The sequence below is a fragment of the Aulostomus chinensis genome, chromosome 22, assembly GCF_037954235.1.
Source record: "Aulostomus chinensis isolate RoL2024-O1b breed Wild chromosome 22, RoL_Achi_v1.0, whole genome shotgun sequence".
Taxonomy (NCBI): Eukaryota; Metazoa; Chordata; class Actinopteri; order Syngnathiformes; family Aulostomidae; genus Aulostomus; species Aulostomus chinensis.
This window is the reverse complement of record NC_141341.1, coordinates 12,816,058-12,835,268: the sequence shown is the minus strand read 5'-3', so window position 1 is coordinate 12,835,268 and position 19,211 is coordinate 12,816,058. Positions and strand designations below refer to the sequence as shown.

Sequence of the window (19,211 nt, the reverse complement as noted above, 5' to 3'; positions counted from 1 at the left end):
TCATAAATCAAGTGGATTGTAGCATTTTCTGTCTTGGAAAATTGTCAGTTTGTATTTAATCAGCTTTAATTTTAACAAGTTGTTATATTGCAAAATCTTCACTGGCTTTTATATTACATGAAAATACAAGTAAGAAATGTCATATTTCAAAAACATATGTTGTAAAATTTTGCTTTCTGGGAGACTGACTTGATTTCAGTTGTTTTTTTTATACAAATTGATAATTGCTCAAAAGAAGAAAAAAAACATTTTTAGAAGAAGCTGAATTACAAGAATAATATGTATTTTGCATACTGAAACAGACTTTAAAAATGTTTGTTTAAAAAGTGTTACAAGGGTCAATGAATGTTCGGCTTTGTGTACAGTTTGGGCTTGGGTTTTCACCGTTTCTGAACGACGTTCTCTTCGATTGCACAGCTCCCCATTTAATGCAGATGTCCAAAGGTTATCACATCGGACACAAGGTGGCAGCAGCGTTGTAGAATCGGACGTGTGATAAACAGGAGTAGAGACGCAGAGGAAGAGAAGACGAAGAAGAAGGCGACCATGTTGATTTAAAGGAAGAAGGAACACAATAGAGGCGATTTATTTCAAGTAAAATTCAGTTATTTAAACGATTTTTAAAGGAGGCTATTGATAAACAGCAAACTGTGTATCCCTTGTAAAATAACAGAAAACTAAGGTAGGTTTGTGGCGTCTTCAAATCGTCCAAAGTCCGTTAAAAATATCCGACTGTTGAGAACAGGCTAGCTCAAAGCTAGCGTTAGCGGTTTGAGTTATTTGTGCTACTCTAGCCTTGAGGCTTGCGAGCTTGCTAATCGTGCTACGTAGGCTAACGTTTGCGTTAACGATGTGACGACAATTACTAAAACCGAAAAGGGAAAAATACCATAAGCTTTTTCTAAAACCAACACAAGCGCGCGCACTTGGGTATTTTAAATATGTAGCGTGTAACAGGCCAAAACCCCGTTATTGTCATCTCTTTTGGGCTCTGTTAGCTTACAGCTAACGTTTAGCTTATGGTTAACCCAGTATCAGCAGTCTAGTTGTTTCGCTTGGCATCATGCGTTAACGTCATGTGAGATTTTTCTCTCACAAAGTTGCAAATAAAATATATCGTGGCTCGACTAACATTTAATGGATTTGATACATAATTAAAGACTGGAAGTTGGTGTTTGTGACGTGAAACAATAACCGGAATAAAGGTAGATGCAGTTTAATAACTTAATCGGAAGTCGAGGCGCAAGCAGTTGGCTAAAGATAGCAAAGCTGGCACGGTCGGACCACTAGCACTCCAGATAATTGGTAAATAGTTTGAAACATGTGCTTGGAGGTTAGTCTCGATTTAAAATCCAGTATTTCAAGCTTCGTTAATGATAATCTTTATGGCGAGGCCGCCACCTGGCAAGTTCACCTGTTAAGTCTTAAAGAGAATTAAGTGTTGAGGCCTTTCACTGCTCGCAAGTCTACTACTGATGTTGCCGAGGTTTTTATCATTTAAACACTTTCTTGGTTAGGCTAAAATGTGATTTGTTGTTTTGTTTGTGACTATTTGTGCAAGTACTCTTATGAGTCATCGAAGATAAAAATCAGGTGCTGCTATTGGAATAAAAACTTGCCAGAAAACCCCAAACAATAACAATAATGACGCGACACCGTAAAGAAAAGCATTTCTCAATTCAGCACTGATGTCAGCAGTTTCGTTTACTTGTTTTTCTTTAATTATTATTATTGTTGTTACAAGCCGATAATTTCAGACCAGAAATGGAATTGTGTTAAAATTCAATTAAAATTGCATGAGGTGTTATATTAGATAAAGGCTAATTGTGCCTCAAAATATGTCATTAGCAATATTTTGTGGTGCTGCAGTTATATCCCAGCATGCAAATGGTATTCTACAGATTTAAATACTCTTTGTTTGTCGTTGTTACACAATTATCATTTCATTCTGTTTTTTCTGTTAAATTGTAATTATTGACTCAACAACGGATCCTTTTATTCTTGCAGAAGCAGTCAAAATAGTTGTTATCTGATGTTCTAAATATTGCTCTGCTCTTGCTCTTTACTTCTTTTAAAATGTCACTTTTGCTACATCTCTTTCACCAAACACCTTTGGACAATTGGTCTGACAAATCAAGCAAAGATGTCTCGCTGGGTTCAGGAAGAGTTCCCAAATGTCATACGTTTAATTCACCAAACAGTTTTTCTAGGTAGTCATTGGAAAATTAATTGATTTTATTTTTATTGTATTTAATTTTATTTCATTGTGAATTTTTTTTTTATTGTACCTGCACTGTCATTGGTTAATTTAACAACTCAAATTAAATTTCAATTTAAAATATGCAAATCCTACCTTGTCAGAATGTCTACTCAGTTAATGTTTTTAATCTGCTAAAGTATCTGCAAGTTAAAAACTCAAGTCATATCTCTGTTGGTCTCTAATGATTTACACAGGTGTATCTTCTAAAGTCTATCATTTTATATTTCTTTTAGGTGACAAGTTTGAGTTATTGGCTGACTTTGAGGAGGAAGCACGTTGACCAGGGCTCCCACGTTCTACACATCGACCTGGAGACCTGCGGTGTCCAGGGAGAGAAGGTCTACCAGCGGGAGCAGAAAGGAAACGCACACTGTGGAGTACAAGCGGGTGGAAAGCTTTTCTGGCTTCGGACTAGATTACCCCTTGTATGATTTGTGACTTCAGGATTCTGTTTGTTTTTTTCACTCATGGAGAGACGTATACCCACATGGTGGAATTAAACAGGAGAACATTACAGACTGTATGATTTTTGGTGAAAGACTTGTACAAAGTTGGACATCCTTTTTTTTTTTTTCAAAGAGGACAGGGATAAGGAACAACTCTTATGGACTGAAGTGGACTGACTGAAATATTGTTCAGTTTAGAAACAGAAAAAGTATTGAACTAAGAATATATTGAAGAAACTATTCCCCCAAGTTCAGATTGCCTTAGTTGTTCTATTTCAGGACTTGATCCGCTTCAATACTTGTTCACATATAATTTTTCTATATTGTGAGCAAGTATATTCATGCACATGAATGCAAATTTCTCTTCATTTTGAAGAGCTCTTGTGTAAAAATTTGTTTTTTGCTGTTCTTGTACGTCAGTCACTCTGTTGTTGAAGGGACCGAACTGCACGTACGTGTGTATATGTAAATACTACGAATTGACTTCTGTTGTAAACGCTTTGGACTTAAAAGAATAGAGAATATTGTTTGTTAATGCTTTATTAACTTTAGCTTTTTTACTTTTGAAGAGAATTTTTAAAAAGAAAACCTAAGAGGCAAAAATCTAATACCTTGGAGAAGAAAAACAACAACAACAACAAAGCAAGGAAAACAGGGGAAAAAAATGGCAACGGCCAGAACAGAGAACGTTGGCCCGCTCGTCATGGGACTGAACAAGCAGAACGGGCAACTCCGAGGACAGACCAAACCAGCTTCAGTCCAGCCAGCACCCACAACTCAAGAAAAGGCTTTGGGTGCACCCCAGAAAGCAGGTGGTGCTTCTCAAGAAGGAGGCGGCATTAAGTTCGGAGATGACTGGAAAAAGAGCCTCAAGCTCCCACCCAAAGACAACAGGGTCAAAACCTCAGTGAGTGAAACCCGCCAATATAATCTCTCGTGTTAGAAAACTAGTTTTGTGCCTAACCTAATGTTTCTGTGTCCTCTAGGATGTGACTGCCACGAAGGGGAATGAATTTGAAGATTACTGTCTCAAACGAGAACTCCTAATGGGCATTTTTGAGATGGGTTGGGAGAAACCATCCCCTATCCAGGTATATTTAACTTGAACCAGATTTCACTTTTCTGTGTGATATATAATAGTACTGTAACCATTGCAGATTAGGGGTTCTTGACTCACCATTTGTATGGTGAGGATATGATTTTACAACTTTGATGTGGTCTCTTACAAGTCACTTGACTTTGGTGCATGCCAGAACTCAGGGAGCTCATTTGAAGGAAAAGATAGCATAGTTCACCTTGGTCTTAGGGGAGCAGTGCAAAATCCTTATGCAAATGAGATTTTTCAATGTTTGAAATTGTGGGTGCAGCATAAAAACTTAAGACATCATACATTTTCAGGAGGAGAGCATTCCCATCGCCCTGTCTGGAAGGGACATTTTGGCTCGGGCGAAGAATGGAACAGGAAAGAGTGGAGCCTATCTCATCCCTATGCTGGAGAGGATAGACCTGAAAAAGGACCATATACAGGGTGAGACACTGGCTGCAGTCAATAGAGTTGTCAGACGGCTCACACCACGTCATCAGGCTTGAAGAACACACTGACTATTTGGGAGATGCATTTTGTCATCGTCCTCCCTAGAGCCAGAAAAGTGGATGGAAAACCTCTTTCATTAGGCAGCTGAGACAGAGAGACAAGCTGACCGCTAGTTAGCTTTGCGGAAAGAGTGGTAGTGGGTGGGAAATGTTAGCATAACTCCGTCTAAAGTCATCAGATGCACTTTTATTGTTCTGGCCTGCTTTATATAACAAGCATTGTGCAAAACAACTACTATGAAATAAAAATGTTAAATAATGATTTATAGTAATTTTAGAAGTATACACATTGCTGTAACTTCTCTCCTGACCAAATGTAGTTGTAGACTGAGAAGTAGTCCTTGGGTACTTGGTACTACAATAACTCTTAATTTCACATGGTTACCATGTAGTGAATATTGTATATTTTGAATATGAATGCAGGAGATGATCCTGTCAGAGAAAAGTACATTTGATGGCTTTTGATAAGGTAATACTTTAGTTACCATTCACTACCTTCCATGATACGAAGCCAACTAGCAGTCTGCTGGTCTCTGCTGGTCTCTGCTGGTCTCTGCTGGTCTCTGCTCCCAAACGCAGCGCAGATGATAGAGGGGTATTTATCTTCTTGTCTGGTTCTGGAGGTGACTGCAAAAACACTTCCTAAAAAAAGTCCCATCTCATTCCATTACCTTTTCCTCTCTTCAAATTTCTATTACTGTAGTAGTTAAATGTGTTACTATGACATGTTTTTCATTTGTATTCTCAACGGTTCTTAATTATCCTCCAGCAATTGTCATGGTGCCCACCCGAGAGCTGGCACTGCAGGTGAGCCAGATCTGCATCCAGATCAGCAAACACTTGGGAGGAGTCAAAGTCATGGCCACTACCGGGGGCACCAACCTGCGAGATGACATCATGCGTCTTGATGAGACTGGTAATGACTCCAATTTGTTTTTAACTACTTGTTTGCATTGTGTCAACACAGAGACGGTGGCTACATGCTGCGCACACAGTTTTCTGTGCTGACAAGTATCGCAAGATTACAAATTAATACATCCATTTTCATTTTGTATTTCAGTATTTTGTGTCCTTGTCCACAGCTTATTTGTATACTTGGTACACAAGCATGTAAGTTTGTCTCATCTCTTTTCCACTAGTGCATGTGGTCATTGCCACACCAGGTAGGATCCTGGATTTGATAAAGAAAGGAGTGGCAAAGGTGGATAAAGTCCAGATGATGGTGATGGATGAGGTAACCATGAATACATAGGATTAATATTAAAATTAATATTATATTCCAGGTCTCCGCGGTCTCACTTTCATCATGTGCTCTTTTTTTCTGCATCGGAAATTGTTTTTATTCCCTCTTAGGCAGATAAGCTGCTGTCTCAGGATTTTGTGGTGCTCATCGAGGATATCATTAGCTTCCTGGCCAAGAACAGGCAGATCCTGCTCTACTCTGCTACCTTCCCCATCAGCGTGCAGAAGTTCATGGTGAGTAGTCTGTAATCGCTGCAGCGCTCCGCCAACCAAATGGCTCAGAGCCACTTGGCACCATTTGTCTCACACTGCAGATCAGGCTGTTCTTCTCACTCGGTGCCAAGTCTTATGTTTGTTTATCACTTCCATATTATTTCAGGGCTGTCTTAGCCTACAGCACATGAGCTAACAGTCACATATTTTGTTTATTTTGTTGTTTTATCGGCATGTCTGACGATCTCTCGTGTGTCTTGGGATATGTGACGTCTTCTCTGATGCCAGAGAAGTAATGCTAATAATATCCTATTGTGTGAGAAATCAAAAACTGACTTAAAAAAACACATACTGAGGCACACCTAACAGTCCTGTATCATATCCAACCACTGTTCTACCTGCTGTGTGTGTGTGTGTGTGTGTGTGTGTGTGTGTGTGTGTGTGTGTGTGTTTTGCAGGCCAAGCACCTCCAGAAACCTTACGAGATCAATCTGATGGAGGAGCTGACTCTGAAGGGCATTACCCAGTATTACGCCTACGTCACAGAGAGACAGAAAGTCCACTGCCTCAACACACTGTTCTCCAGGGTAACCAAATCTCATTCACCACAAATTTGAATCCTCTGTGCCTTGCACAAGGGCAGCTCAGTAGTCTGGATGTGGTAATATGTGACTGTCAGCACACATCGGCAGCGTCATAGTTCCAGAAACACGTGTGTGCTTGGTTGTTTTCACGTTGGCTGTTAGCTGTGTCCTGGTGGCTGGAATCTCGACATTTCTGGAAAGCTTTCACCTTTGATCCACAACTTTTTTTTACCCCTGTTTTTTTTTTTTTTTTTAAAGATGCATCTGGTCAACTTGGATCCAAACTGTGTCATCAGGGTAATTTTCTGTTTCACGAGATGTTCTGTTCTTTATCTCTTGCAGCTTCAGATCAACCAGTCAATCATCTTCTGTAACTCCACCCAGAGGGTGGAGCTCTTGGCAAAGAAGATCACCCAGCTGGGCTACTCGTGCTTCTACATCCATGCCAAGATGATGCAGGTCAGGATCAGGCACAGCTGAGAGCCTCAGTTGGGATTGTGCTGATTGATTGTTTTTTGCTAGCGGACTAAAATGATAGAGACTGAGGTTTGCCATGGGATCAAAGGTTCTTTCACCCATTTCTCTCTTTCCCTGGTGCTGCCCACTTGACACGTTTACTTCTTAACTCAAACAGGCCCAAATGATTAAATGTTGTTTTGGTTGTGTAGCATTCCTTTGTTTTGTGTTTCAGGAATACAGAAACCGTGTGTTCCATGACTTCAGAAATGGACTCTGCAGAAACCTGGTCTGCACTGGTACGTTCCTGCTATGAACGAACTCGTCTCAGAAGAGGCCACCACATATTACTCAGGATGATGTACATCACTGTCCATCTGTTCACTGTTGTCCTTCAATAGATCTCTTCACCAGGGGTATTGACATCCAGGCTGTCAATGTGGTCATCAACTTTGACTTCCCCAAGAATGCTGAGACATACCTCCATCGTATCGGGAGATCAGGTATGTTGTTCACTTGTGATTTACAACGTTTAAAAGTCCTGCGACGTTAATACAGCAACACTTGTCCTCCATAAGAATATTTACAAATGTGTCAGGCTGGACTTAAATTGGCGTGTCTGGGCTTTGTTAAAATACTGTTGCAAGTATCCTATTGAATTTTTGAAAATCTTTTCTCAGGGAGGTTTGGTCACTTGGGCTTAGCCATCAACCTGATCACATCAGAAGACCGTTTCAACCTGAAGGCCATTGAAGACCAGCTGGTGACCGACATCAAGCCCATTCCCAGCAGCATCGACAAGAGCCTCTATGTGGCTGAGTTCCACTCAGGCAGTGGTGACTGTGAAGTAGAGGATGTGGAGGAAAAATCAGGACGCCAACAAGACAGCACCTAAAGCAGGTGAGAGTGGTCACCAAGCTAGCCACTGAGCTGTAGCTCAGGTTCAGACTTTCATTGCTCGAGAAAAGGGGCTGCCTTTTGTAATTTTAGATTTGTTTTTCCTCCAGGACTGTAGGACACACCGGGCTTTTGCACAGACATCAGCGCTTGCACACAGGCTTCAGGAAACTCTTCAGTTTCACGACTCACACTTCTTTTCAGAGCCTGTCAAATGGATATAAAGGCTGTTTTATTTTTAAGCATTATTATTTTAAGTTGAGAGAATGTAACTTTTGATTTGCACCAAACTGAACAGTGCACCCTGCATGAGCTTAGCCAGTATTTTCCTAAAATAGACCATGGAATGAACTCCACAGCAGGAATGAATATCAGACTTGTTTTGAACCAATCGTCCTTGATGACTGTTTCCATCCTGGCTAGCTGCGACTCTTGACCACCACAGTGGTGCATGCTATGCCAGCCGTTGTTCTGTCCACCTACTCTACTGTTGTCACTTAAGTGCCTTACCGCCCCCCCCACCCCACCCCACCCCACCCCGTGTACACTCATCCATTCATAACCTGCTGTCATCTGTCGAGCAGCAGAGAACGAGCACAAGTACGATGAATTCAAAGATAACCGGAGTTTATTTCAACATTATGCAAGGGAAAAGACGCAACACACTCCTGCAGCAAGGTGTGTCAAAAACCATCCTGAATGTGACCCCGTTATTTTTAATGTGAACATTGCAATAAAAAGGGCAGCTTTATTTAAGTATGCGTGACTGTTTCTCCCCATCACGATGAATAATACATGTGCAGAGTAAATATGAGAAGACGTGTAAAGACATAAGCCCCAGAATGATCCGTGGATGTTTGCCTGTAGCCACACAAACAGCCTGAGAACTTTACTGCAGCTTTGTGCTGTTCTAGACAGACTACAGGTTCTTATACATGGAGGGGGGGGAAAAAAATCACATTTGGCTGGTGAATACTGTAAACCCATCTGTCACTAGCTGGGAGATGAAAACTGGCTTTGTATCTTGCGTCCGACTGGTTCAAAACGGTTTTGATTTCAGTATTTAGCTGATCAGTTGACAGCCATCAGGATTCAAAGGTTTAATTTTGGTGCAAAACAACAGTTAGAATTTCCTCTTGTTTGCTTTTCAACCACATCTTTAAGTGTTTTTGCAAATCCCAAGACGACCTTCATGGCAAACTGAAGTCGGTGAATGTATTCGTGGCCAATGCAGACTCCGCTGCCCAGTGATTCTTCAGCACATTCGTCGTTTGTGTTGCTGCTGTTGCTTTAAAGACTCTTCAGGCTACGCTTTTATGAAATTACATCAAGGAGAAGGAACGGCTTCATGTGTTGCAGGGTGGGCGAGGAAACCTGCCACATGAACCTTCAATTGAACTACAGCGAAAAACAAAAGTATTCTTTTTGGCAGCAGCAGTGTTGAGTCCTCCCCCCCAGCACAGCTACATTTGGTAAAGATAAAAGTGAGGATGATCTTTTGGGAGGGGTGGGCTCTGTCTTTGAAAGCAAAATTGTAGCATCTTTGAACAGGCAGCTGTGACTTCTTTTTTTTTTTTCTTTTTTTTGGGTCCTCCCCTTAACAGTGTCACTAACGACTTTAAAAAAAGACATAAAAAAAGAGTAAATTTTTTTTTTTTTGCTTTTTTAGGATTTATTTTTGGAAATCTCTTTTAGGCAGTACAGTGGGGGGGGGGCACTATGAGGATTTAGCGCTGGGTAAATTCTGGAGCTTGGGGTGGGTTTGCAGAAGCCAAATGTTTTTATCAGATGCTCTCTGGGGCATCTTGGATTCTTTCTGTCTCTCTGGTACCTAAAGAATCAAGTACAACAATGAGGCAAAGCTTTGATTTGTAGTTCTTTTCCCTCAAAACACTTTGTTTGCTTTATGTTTTATGTACCAGAGAGAGAGACTGAGTGAGCGCTAAATGGCAGGAGTTGGTGGAAAGCATTAAAGCACTGTGATCCTCTGGAACCTGATCCTGTCTGTGTGATGGATGATCAACGTGCTGTGATCAGTTTTCAGCAACTCGAATCGTTTCCCACCAGGGCAATCTTTCTACGAGGTGTCAGGAATCATTTTGAGGAAACAAAGTTGTAAATGAGTCATTGTTTAATCTGATGGTTTACAAGGACAAGAAAACAAGAACATGCTTCATGGGCAGTGGAGGTCGTTTTCCTTTTTGTCTCCTTGAAATCGATTTACACGGAAGCAAAACCAAAAAAGTGGTGTGTGTGTGAGTGTGTGAGTGAGAGAGAGACGAACAGGTTTGTAAGTGTTTGTGTTTCAGAAAGCGTGAAAGGCATAGTGTGTGTGTGTGTGTGTGTGTGTGTGTGAGAGAGACTGAGTTGTAAGAGTAAAAATCGTTTGTGTGTGAGTGAAAGGGGTTTGTGTGACAGATGTGAAAGCAACTGAATGTGTGTTTGACTGAGAGAGGGGAGTGTGTGTGTGCGTTTGCTTGCGAGTGCATAACTGGCTAGCTGAGTGTAGTTATGAATGCTACGTTAGCATACAGCTTCACCTCATGGCGCTCCATTAACATCGTTGTGGACGATTGGTTTCTAGATTCAGTCAGGTTGGCTCGCACTGTATCAGAACCGGTGCCGCCACAGTGAGGCTGCATGGAAACGTAACTGAATGTCTGTTGCTGTTTGTGGTCTCTGTTCTGTCATGTGTTAATAAGGAAAGCTGTCAAAAAATATCAGAATGTGTGTTTACATTTGTCAGGGATGTGATTTTTTTTTTTTCTTCCCTCAGCCCCTTTATCCATAATCGGAGTTCGTATTTGTTGACTCAAAATCAGATCTCTTATTTTACGCTCCAGCCTCATGTTCCTAATCACATCCCTGCCGTCATTCCGTAAACCTCTTTTGTGACCCACAGTGTTGAATGGCCAAGGATTTAAGTATCTCAAACCTATAAAGACCTGACCCTGGGCTCCCCATCTTTACACCTTGGGTTTTATTTTCTCGCGCTCAGGCTAAATTTGTTTACTATTTTAATCCCAGGAGTAACTTTTCAGGGCTCAGATCAAGCCAGCGTTGCTACAGGGGCTCCAATGGAGGGCTTTGTGTACAGTTTTTTTGTTGGTAAACTCAAAATGTGCGTCACAAAGGAGGTCATGTTGAGTGATTTGGTTCATTTTGTCATCTTCTGTGAATGAGGTGTGTGTGTGTGTGTGTGTGTGTGTGTGCGCGCGCGCACTCTGACCGATGGAGTCAGGGTTGCTAGGAGGGGTGGGATGTTAGAAAATTGTTTGAAAAGGGAAAATGTTATAAAAAAAAAAGGAATCAAAACAATTGAGGGTGAGGATTTGGGCATAAAATTTCAATTTTGAACGTGTTGCTTCAGACACATTAAATTGGCTGATTGGAGTAGGAACAAAGCACACGTCTCTGAAGATGTTGTCTAAATTGGTGTTAATATTTCTACTCTGCATAGTTGAATTGGCTCTTAATGTGCAGCGCCAATGTAGACTCATAATATTCGTTCCAATTTGATGCTCAAACTCAGCAGATCAGTTTCAGTACGCTGAGGACGAAGCTCCAGCAGCATTTCCCTGCAGCAACCATAGAAAACTGCTGTTTCCGTTCTAAATTGGCATTCTTTAATTTGGGCTCTGAATGTTGCAGAGGAAAATGTTGCAACACAATTTTTTCTACATGGGTAGGAAGGAGTGGTAACATGATTCTGAATTGCCTGGCAAAAATATTTGTTCCCTTGCAAAATTGAAAAAAAAAAAAAAAGGAAAAAAAAAGCCTGCTGTAGTGTTTTAACATTTGTGTTTCTGTTACTATCAGGACACTGGTGGAGCAGATAGTCCTTCAAGTGAGGTAAAACATTTTGAACTTGAATTTAAATAAACTAAAACAAGACTATTTTGAGAAATTGATATGTATTTTCTGTGCTGTTACCCCATATCTGTCCCTGTCGAATGTCAATATAACAAAATGTCAGTTGCAGATTCTTTTTTTCTTTTTCTTTTTTTAGAGGTTCTGGGAGGAAAAAAAGTCACTGTTTATGACATTGTTTTATGTTCTTATGTTTTTCTTCCTTTTTGTTTCCGTAAGAGCCACAAGGTATTTCAGTGACTTGTGTTACTCACTCTGTCCACTATTGTAACATTGAAATACACGCAGGGATTCCTAAATTCAATAAATTGAACTGAAATCTACTGTCTGCTACTCTGAATTCACACACTGTTAAATGAAAATGTCACAGGAAAGTTAATTTTTACCAACCTTGATCATTTTTAAGGGGTAAATCCTTCAAATTTTAGAAATCAATGGCCTTCAAGAGGTTTTGCTACCAATTTGTTAAGTAAATGTTCCTTTGGCAATTTCTTAATATTTCACGCCATCTTTTGCGTGTAAATTTAATATAATTTTAATAAAGTTGGGACAAAAAAAGTTATGCCCCGCCCTGTATTCAAACCTACACTTTGGCCAGCCAATGGTTTTTGGGAGGCATCGTGACGTTTACAACACATAACGATGACATACAGGCGTCCCACCCAATCAATGCAGAGATCTCTGTACCATCGTAGCGCGTTAAGAGGAAGTAGGCAGACCCTCTGCTGCCGTCACTCGACTCTTCTTCGTTGGTGCGTCTGAATTTCAACTTCCGGTTTTATCGTCCTTTGGAATTACAACGTGAGTGTCTGCCGTTCCCTCCTTGTTTTATGTAACGTGAGAATTTTATTTAATCACGGTAGCTGTTTTTTCGCCGCAGAGGTCGTGAGACTAACGGAGCTGCGTGGTCGTTCAGTAATAGAAGCTAATTCAAAGGCACGTAAAACAGGCTAACAGCCAGAGCACTCGGAGGCTACGAGGAGCTAGCTTAGTTGTCACATCGACTGAGAAGTGATGCAGGCTTCATTCAGAATATTAACTACCTCCAACAAAGAACTAGTTTGACCACTGGGATGTTGTATTATCTGTTTGACTAGATTTCCACCAAATCCAAGCTAGTCTCGTATATCTATCACTACTATAACTTTATACAGTTTGAAAAAGCATAATTTGTATGAAAGGTTAAAGGGACATTTGCCACATGAAGACCAATGCACTCCTGTGACGTTTTTCGGGTTTCTGATAAGGCACACGACCGGCTGAGGGAGTGTCCCTCGTTAATTTTACATAGAAGATATGCATTATTCCCCATGTATGTTGTGTGACAAACTTGGATAATGACAGTAAGTCTCTGAGCTCCGTTATGTGTATTTTTAAATGGAGAGTTTTCGTGGTTCGGTCTGGGTAGTAGTAAAGATTCTGCTCTTTGCTCCATTGATTCTCTTAATTAAATGAGTCTATCACAAGCTCCTATAATGTACAAGTCCTCATACGTGCTGCTTCCATGTCATCACCTCACCACTTCTAATGTTATCACCTGTGCAGATAATAATCTTGCCTTTAAGCCCCCCCAGTCACTCACCTTCTCTCTGAATTTGACCCCTTCTTGACTTCTTAGAATGGGCAGTGTTTTGGCTGCCAGTTCCCCCAGCCCACCACCCCCAGCAGCAGCAGCCTCGGGCAGTGCTGCTGCCCCTGGGCTGACGGTGCCGCCGGGCTTTGGGATGCCTCCGGTGTCTCCGGTTATACCGCCAAGCGGGGGAACTTCAGGGGAGCAACAAGAGGCAGAAAGTCCTTTGCCTAATCCGGGTGCATTTGATGAATGTCATCGCAAATGTAAAGGTACTTCTAATGAGAACACTGAGTAAAATCCTCAATTATCTACAAAATGTAATCACACTAATTGTATTTTTGAAATGGAAAATTCACTTGAGATGTTCAGCTGGACCTATTCATATATCACACACTGACTTCTGTAAGTCCTCTCTGGAGCATGTTGGGACTTTTTTTCCCCCCCAAGTATAAAAAAACAATAACTTTGTAGTTTTAGAATGTCAGTCCTGTAAATTGGAGTTGGCTGGATTTTAATTCATGTTTTAATTTATTCCCTTTTTCCATACCCTGATTGGCTTTGTCCTTAGAGAAAATGTGAGTCCAGCTGGCAGTGACTCATCACAAGTTTGATGAAAACATGGTTGCTTTAATTCAAGAAACTGAGGATTATAATGGATCGGACAATTTGGAACCGGTCTTTCCTCCCTTCACTGCCTCTCTATGTTTCTCCTCAGAGGTTTTCCCCATGCAGATGGAAGGTGTTAGGCTAGTCGTCAACAAGGGCCTTAGCAACCACTTCCAGGTGGGTCAAGTTACCGTTATATTAGAAATATTCAATAACACAGAAGAGGAGACCCTGTTTGTTAAAGGAACCAATGCAAGTATCTCTGCCTCCTTCTAGGTGAATCACACGGTGCTACTGAGCACTCTGGGTGAATCCAGCTACAGGTTCGGGGCTACGTACGTTGGATCCAAGCAAACTGGTCCAGCAGAGGTACGGTCACCTACAGAAGCCAAGTCCCTTTTCATTCCTGGTTCATGAACTCGATATTCCAGGAAAACAACGAGAGGATCTCTTAACTTGGCACTAACATGCGTTGAGACTTGAGGATGAACTGCAGATTGCGGTTGCTGTAACAGGCTGGCACACATCATGGAGGCGTACAACTGCAATGCACTATTTCTGGTTGGGTTTTACAAACGGATGACTGTTTCTTTCCGTCCAGTTTTTTCCAGTCATGGTGGGGGACCTTGACAACAATGGCAGCCTAAACGCTCAGGTCATCCACCAGATCAGTAACAGAATACGATCCAAACTGGCCTTCCAGGTAAACACACCGTTGAATGTTATGTTGTACAAAGACACGGTTAGCGTGTGGTTTTAGTTTGCTGGTTTATTTGTATTTTATCACTATTGTGCAAAGAGTTAAATATTTCTGTGAAATTATCAGACACAACAACACAAATTTGTGAACTGGCAAGGCGACGCTGAGTTTAGGGGAGAAGATTTTACTGCAACTGTTACGCTTGGAAACCCAGACGTCCTGGTCGGCTCTGGTAGGTCGTCCATCCATAAATAATGAGGTTTCATTCAAGCATCACAGGTGTTTTAATATCTGAAACAAAGCCCAGTGAATATGTTGATGTGACCCCGTCAGGTATTGTTGTAACACACTACCTCCAGTCCATAACACCGGCTCTGGCTCTGGGGGGGGAGCTGGTTTACCACCGGAGGCCGGGAGAGGAAGGCTCCGTCATGTCTTTAGTTGGCAGGTACACAGGTGAGGCCCAGGTAAACATCTCTCTGAGCATGCGGCCTGTCGTGATTGACCTGGATGAATCCAGTTGATCAGTTGTCACTAAAGCTGTGCTGTAGTAATGTCTCGACCCCCCTGTTCACAGGAAAGAACTACATCGCAACGTTGACACTCGGCTCCGCCGGAGCTCACGCCTCTTACTACCATCAAGCCAACGAGCAGGTAACTTCATCTCCCCTCTTTATTCATCAGGAAAAACTCATGATCAAATGTTCAGGTCATGTCCGGTATGTTTGGATCCCAAAACTAACTTGAAATATTTTACGTCATTTTTTTTTTCTCCGTCTAATGAAAGGAGATCATGTTATACCCTCCTCCCCAGAGACAAACAAGCAGAGAGATCCCCTTCTCTGGTCTGTGCGTGCTAAGCTAGCTAGCGGTCAGCTGGTGTCCGAAGGACTTGCTGACACACGGGAGAGAAGGGGCTCTATCTTCTTGTCTGGCTCTGGGACGGAAGGCCAGCAAGCGCATTTTCCCTAAAGGGTTGATGTTCCTTTAACTGTCCTCTGCTCTTCAACAGTTGCAGGTCGGTGTGGAATTTGAGGCGAGCACTCGCATGCAAGACACCAGTGTGTCATTCGGCTACCAGCTCGATGTGCCTAAAGCCAATTTACAGTTTAAAGGTACTGAGTGTAGAAACTGACTGTTGTAGACAAGTAGACCACAGTATCTCCATTTTTTTTAGTTGTCAACTATGTTGTTGTTGGGGATGTTTACATATTTTGTTATTTTTCATTAGTTAAGTCGAAGATGGATTGGCTAGCCGGCGGTACACAGAACCAAAATGCAGCAGTAACTGTTTCCTGACATCATAATGCAGTTTGAGGGAATTCACGCGTTAGCTGACCATCTTATTTAGTTATTTCAACTCATCAATATTCTTTTTTCTGTGATTTTGAATTAGTATGTGATACCAATACCATCTGAAAAATTGAATTCTATTTTATCATAAAGTAGCATGAGTTTAAGTCTGGCCTAGCATGGAAAATGCAGGGTTACCCCACATTGCCAGGAAATATGGTTTTGGTCATGGTTTTGTATTTTCAACATCCTCCAATGTATAAATAAGTTTTAAAGGTTTGTCCATGGAACAAGAATGTGTTCATTGGCTGCTAATAGATTGTTCTTCTAGCGTATATTTCAGACTACAAGGTTTGCTACAGTCTGCTCCATAGGAGTGTGAGTGTGTGCATGGTTTTGTATGCATTCATTTGATCCCTTTTTCTTTCTTTTTTTTTTTAACTGATACTTTCTCCCTCCTGGTTATTTCTCTTCCTCTCGTCTCCCAGGTTCAGTAGACACTAACTGGGTCGTCGGTGCCACTCTAGAAAAGAAGTTGCTGCCGCTGCCGCTCTCGCTGGTTCTCTGCTCCTTCCTCAACCATCACAAGAACAAGTTCCAGTGCGGTTTCGGCATCACGATCGGTTAGACGGCCCCGTGGGAATGGATAAGCTCACTATGGACGAGCAGACTGCGTGTATACGACTGTTTCTTCCCACGTCACTGTCTCTCGTGTCTTAAGCAGATTCAGCCATTTCCATGTCCTTAGTTTATCATGTGGTCTATAAAAACATTTAAATCCTGCAAGATTCACGGCCCGGAGGATCACATGTTCAGGAACGGACTCTCCGATAAGCAGCCGTACGAGGACACGCGTTACCGACATGACCGTTTGAGTTCAGTGCCTGCTGCGTTTTCATTTTGAATTTTATTCTCGTTTTTGTACTGTAAAGTCTGTGTTGGAGTGCAGTGACCGATAATGTCATTTGCTTGTTGAAGATGTGATTAATAAGAATGTGCTGTATATCACGATCCATCATGTTTTGGCTTTTTTGTTACACATACGTATGGAACAGAATATATATTATCTGTATATACCTCTTGAAAACCGCTAAATACAATTTCTTACAAAAAAAATGGAATTTGCACAACCTGTTTTCTTCAGTTTCCTCTGCCTCGGCTTCAGCATCAACATGTCAGACAGTGCTGCTTCTTTTCACTGTGGGTTGTGATGTAAAGATAATTTAAAGCAAATGTGTCCTCAAGTTGTCATCTGTGAATGAAAGGCTCGAACAAGGTTGGAGGGATCGTAGAAACCCTCCTGTGACAAACAAGACTTCTATCGTCACTGAAAGGGAAAACGCTCGACTCGGTTGTTGTGTTTTATTACATAAATATACTTCAGTTCAATGCAGACTACATTTTGTGATGACGATGCAGCAAAGAGAAGTCTGGTCACTGGGTCTTCTTGGTGAAAGAGTCCCAGAGAGCGGCCAGCTGAAGCTGCAGGTCCTGAGCGCTGGCGTCCAGCCTGGCTCTCAGCTCCTCCCCGTAGGGAGCCAGGCTCTGCTGGATCTCCTGGGTCTTCTGGGTCAGCTGTGTCTCAAAGCTCTGGGTCAGGGGGATCAGGCTCATCTGAAAGTCCTCCAGGCTCTTCTCCACCTTCTGTTTCATCTCATCAGTGTAGGGAACCATCTGAGCCTGCATGTCCTTGACGCTCTGATCCAGCTGGGTCTTCAGCTCCTGGCTCTTCTGCAGCAGGACGGCCTTCAGGGCCTCCGGGTCCATGGACTCAACATAGGGGGCGGCATCGCTCTTCAGATCCTCCACCTGCTTCTGGAGGCGAGTCATCAGTTCTTCAGCCTGTGGCTGCAGGCTCGTGCTCACAGCAGTCAAATCGGTTTCCAGGCGCATCTTCAGCTGCTCGGCCTGCTGGGAAAACTGGGTCAGGAAGTCCTGGGTCAGGGGGGCCACCTGAGTACGCAGGCTAGCAATGTACTGGTTCACTGCATCGGCGCTCTGAGAGATCTGGGTACTAACATACACACACACAAACACACACCAGTTAGTCAGTGTAAACTTCGATCTCACCTTCACTTGCTCAGCTCTGGGAGGCTCTTACTTCACTTCCTGTCCCAGCTCTGACTGTCTAATCTTCTGCAGAGACTCCTCAGCAGTGAGCGTCGCCTTGGCAACGTAGTCCCAAAAAGCATCTTTTACTATGTCCAGACTAGTTTTGGGCTGCTCCTGCCACAGGATGTTTGCATTGCAGACTGTGGATTAAAACACAGATATATTCATTCATCTACTGTCCTACGCACGGACCCAAACTCAGATTTGAAAGATCGAATTCACTCACCTGAGAAAAGGCAAAGTGTGAGAACCACAAGAACCTTCATGGCTGGTAATCTGTCAAGAAAGAAATTAAATCAAAATTAGTTCCGTTACAACCTCGTAAGTAGGAATTTGTATAACTGTAAAAATGTGTTACCTTGCAGGAGCGGCTCGCCTGGTCTTGACCGAGTTCGATGACTGAATTCAAAACTGGCATCATGGCGTTTTTATAACCGCCATGAGGAGCAAAGTCCCCGTGTGGCTGCCCTGCTGGACACACTGCTATCACTGCTGTCACTCCACGTGGCCGTGTGGTCACCCTGTGCAACTTTGTGTTGAGTAATTAGTTTATACCAGTTACACAAAAGTGCCAGCACAATGAAATTCCTCCGGAGGGTTATATAACTACTCTCATATTGTAGGTTCTCTTTTTTATTCTGTCCTACCTACATTCAACAAAATACTCTTTCCAATGGTCGAGCTGTAACAGCATTCAAGAGCAAATAAAATACTAAAATATGTCAAATATCAACACATGGCTTTCGCTGTTTTAAGAGTTTTTTTAAGTGAAATGTAGGAAAAAAAATAGTTTGCAGTCATGATTCAATCCAAGCTCCCACCTCCAACTGCTCAAGGTATCATAAACACTTCTGCGATACCAAAGACATCTTAAAATAAATAAATCCTACATCTGTCCATGCCTTTTTGAAGCTGCTTTTCCACTACAGGACATTGATTTATTTAGTTTGGAGCCTGCAAACCATTTACATATGACAAGAGTGGATGAGGAGGAGATCTTAAGCCACAGATCAGGCAGACATATTTAAGGACCACGCTTCATTATCTTCAGAGCATTTCCTCCTACATCTAAATGATGACAGGACACAGGAAAACCTTGTCTGATACTCTACCAGCATCTACTTCCTGTCTGTTGGTCGTCTGTTGCAAGTGGTGGGTTTGTTATCAGCGCCGGTGGAAGACTTTAGCTCCTGCGTCTGATCAGTTTACCTCATAAGGAAACAAGACATTCCTGAGACAATGAACCAAAGGTCAGGAGGCTCCTCCAGAGCAAAGTCCTGCTGGTGTTTCACTTGACCCGGTGTGTTCCCAAGTCCTCGCTAATCGGCGTTATGAGACTTCTTTATCGCTGCATCACTTGTTTGTG

The 19,211-nt window shown here is 42.1% G+C and overlaps 3 protein-coding genes across 5 annotated transcripts; 2 read left to right on the top strand and 1 right to left on the bottom strand.

Moving 5' to 3' along the window:
- The first annotated feature begins 504 nt into the window (after positions 1-504).
- Positions 505-11,884, top strand: LOC147240829 (putative ATP-dependent RNA helicase ddx6). 2 transcript variants are annotated; one of them, XM_086194049.1, is made up of 13 exons: positions 505-682; positions 2,494-3,613; positions 3,693-3,797; positions 4,105-4,234; positions 5,069-5,215; positions 5,439-5,533; positions 5,653-5,775; positions 6,213-6,341; positions 6,681-6,797; positions 7,030-7,093; positions 7,196-7,297; positions 7,475-7,694; positions 7,802-11,884. In XM_086194049.1, exons 2-12 carry the CDS (start codon positions 3,371-3,373, stop codon positions 7,687-7,689), a joined length of 1,470 nt encoding a protein of 489 aa, XP_086050175.1. In that variant the 5' UTR covers positions 505-682; positions 2,494-3,370; the 3' UTR covers positions 7,690-7,694; positions 7,802-11,884. The 2 variants fall into 2 exon arrangements, with proteins under 2 accessions (XP_086050175.1, XP_086050176.1); XM_086194050.1 differs by having other exon boundaries at positions 524-594.
- Positions 11,885-12,239: 355 nt separating this feature from the next.
- Positions 12,240-16,966, top strand: tomm40l (translocase of outer mitochondrial membrane 40 homolog, like). 2 transcript variants are annotated; one of them, XM_086194051.1, is made up of 10 exons: positions 12,240-12,362; positions 13,180-13,403; positions 13,850-13,917; positions 14,017-14,109; positions 14,342-14,443; positions 14,567-14,672; positions 14,774-14,896; positions 15,018-15,094; positions 15,453-15,555; positions 16,222-16,966. In XM_086194051.1, exons 2-10 carry the CDS (start codon positions 13,181-13,183, stop codon positions 16,359-16,361), a joined length of 1,035 nt encoding a protein of 344 aa, XP_086050177.1. In that variant the 5' UTR covers positions 12,240-12,362; position 13,180; the 3' UTR covers positions 16,362-16,966. The 2 variants fall into 2 exon arrangements, with proteins under 2 accessions (XP_086050177.1, XP_086050178.1); XM_086194052.1 differs by having other exon boundaries at positions 12,360-12,497.
- Positions 16,967-17,057: 91 nt separating this feature from the next.
- LOC147240827 (uncharacterized) lies at positions 17,058-18,294 on the bottom strand. Its single transcript, XM_086194053.1, has 4 exons — positions 18,204-18,294; positions 18,072-18,121; positions 17,835-17,985; positions 17,058-17,747 (listed from the first exon to the last, which is right to left on the bottom strand). The coding sequence occupies exons 2-4, from the start codon at positions 18,109-18,111 to the stop codon at positions 17,168-17,170; spliced, it is 771 nt and encodes a 256-aa protein (XP_086050179.1). The 5' UTR covers positions 18,112-18,121; positions 18,204-18,294; the 3' UTR covers positions 17,058-17,167.
- Positions 18,295-19,211: the final 917 nt, after the last annotated feature.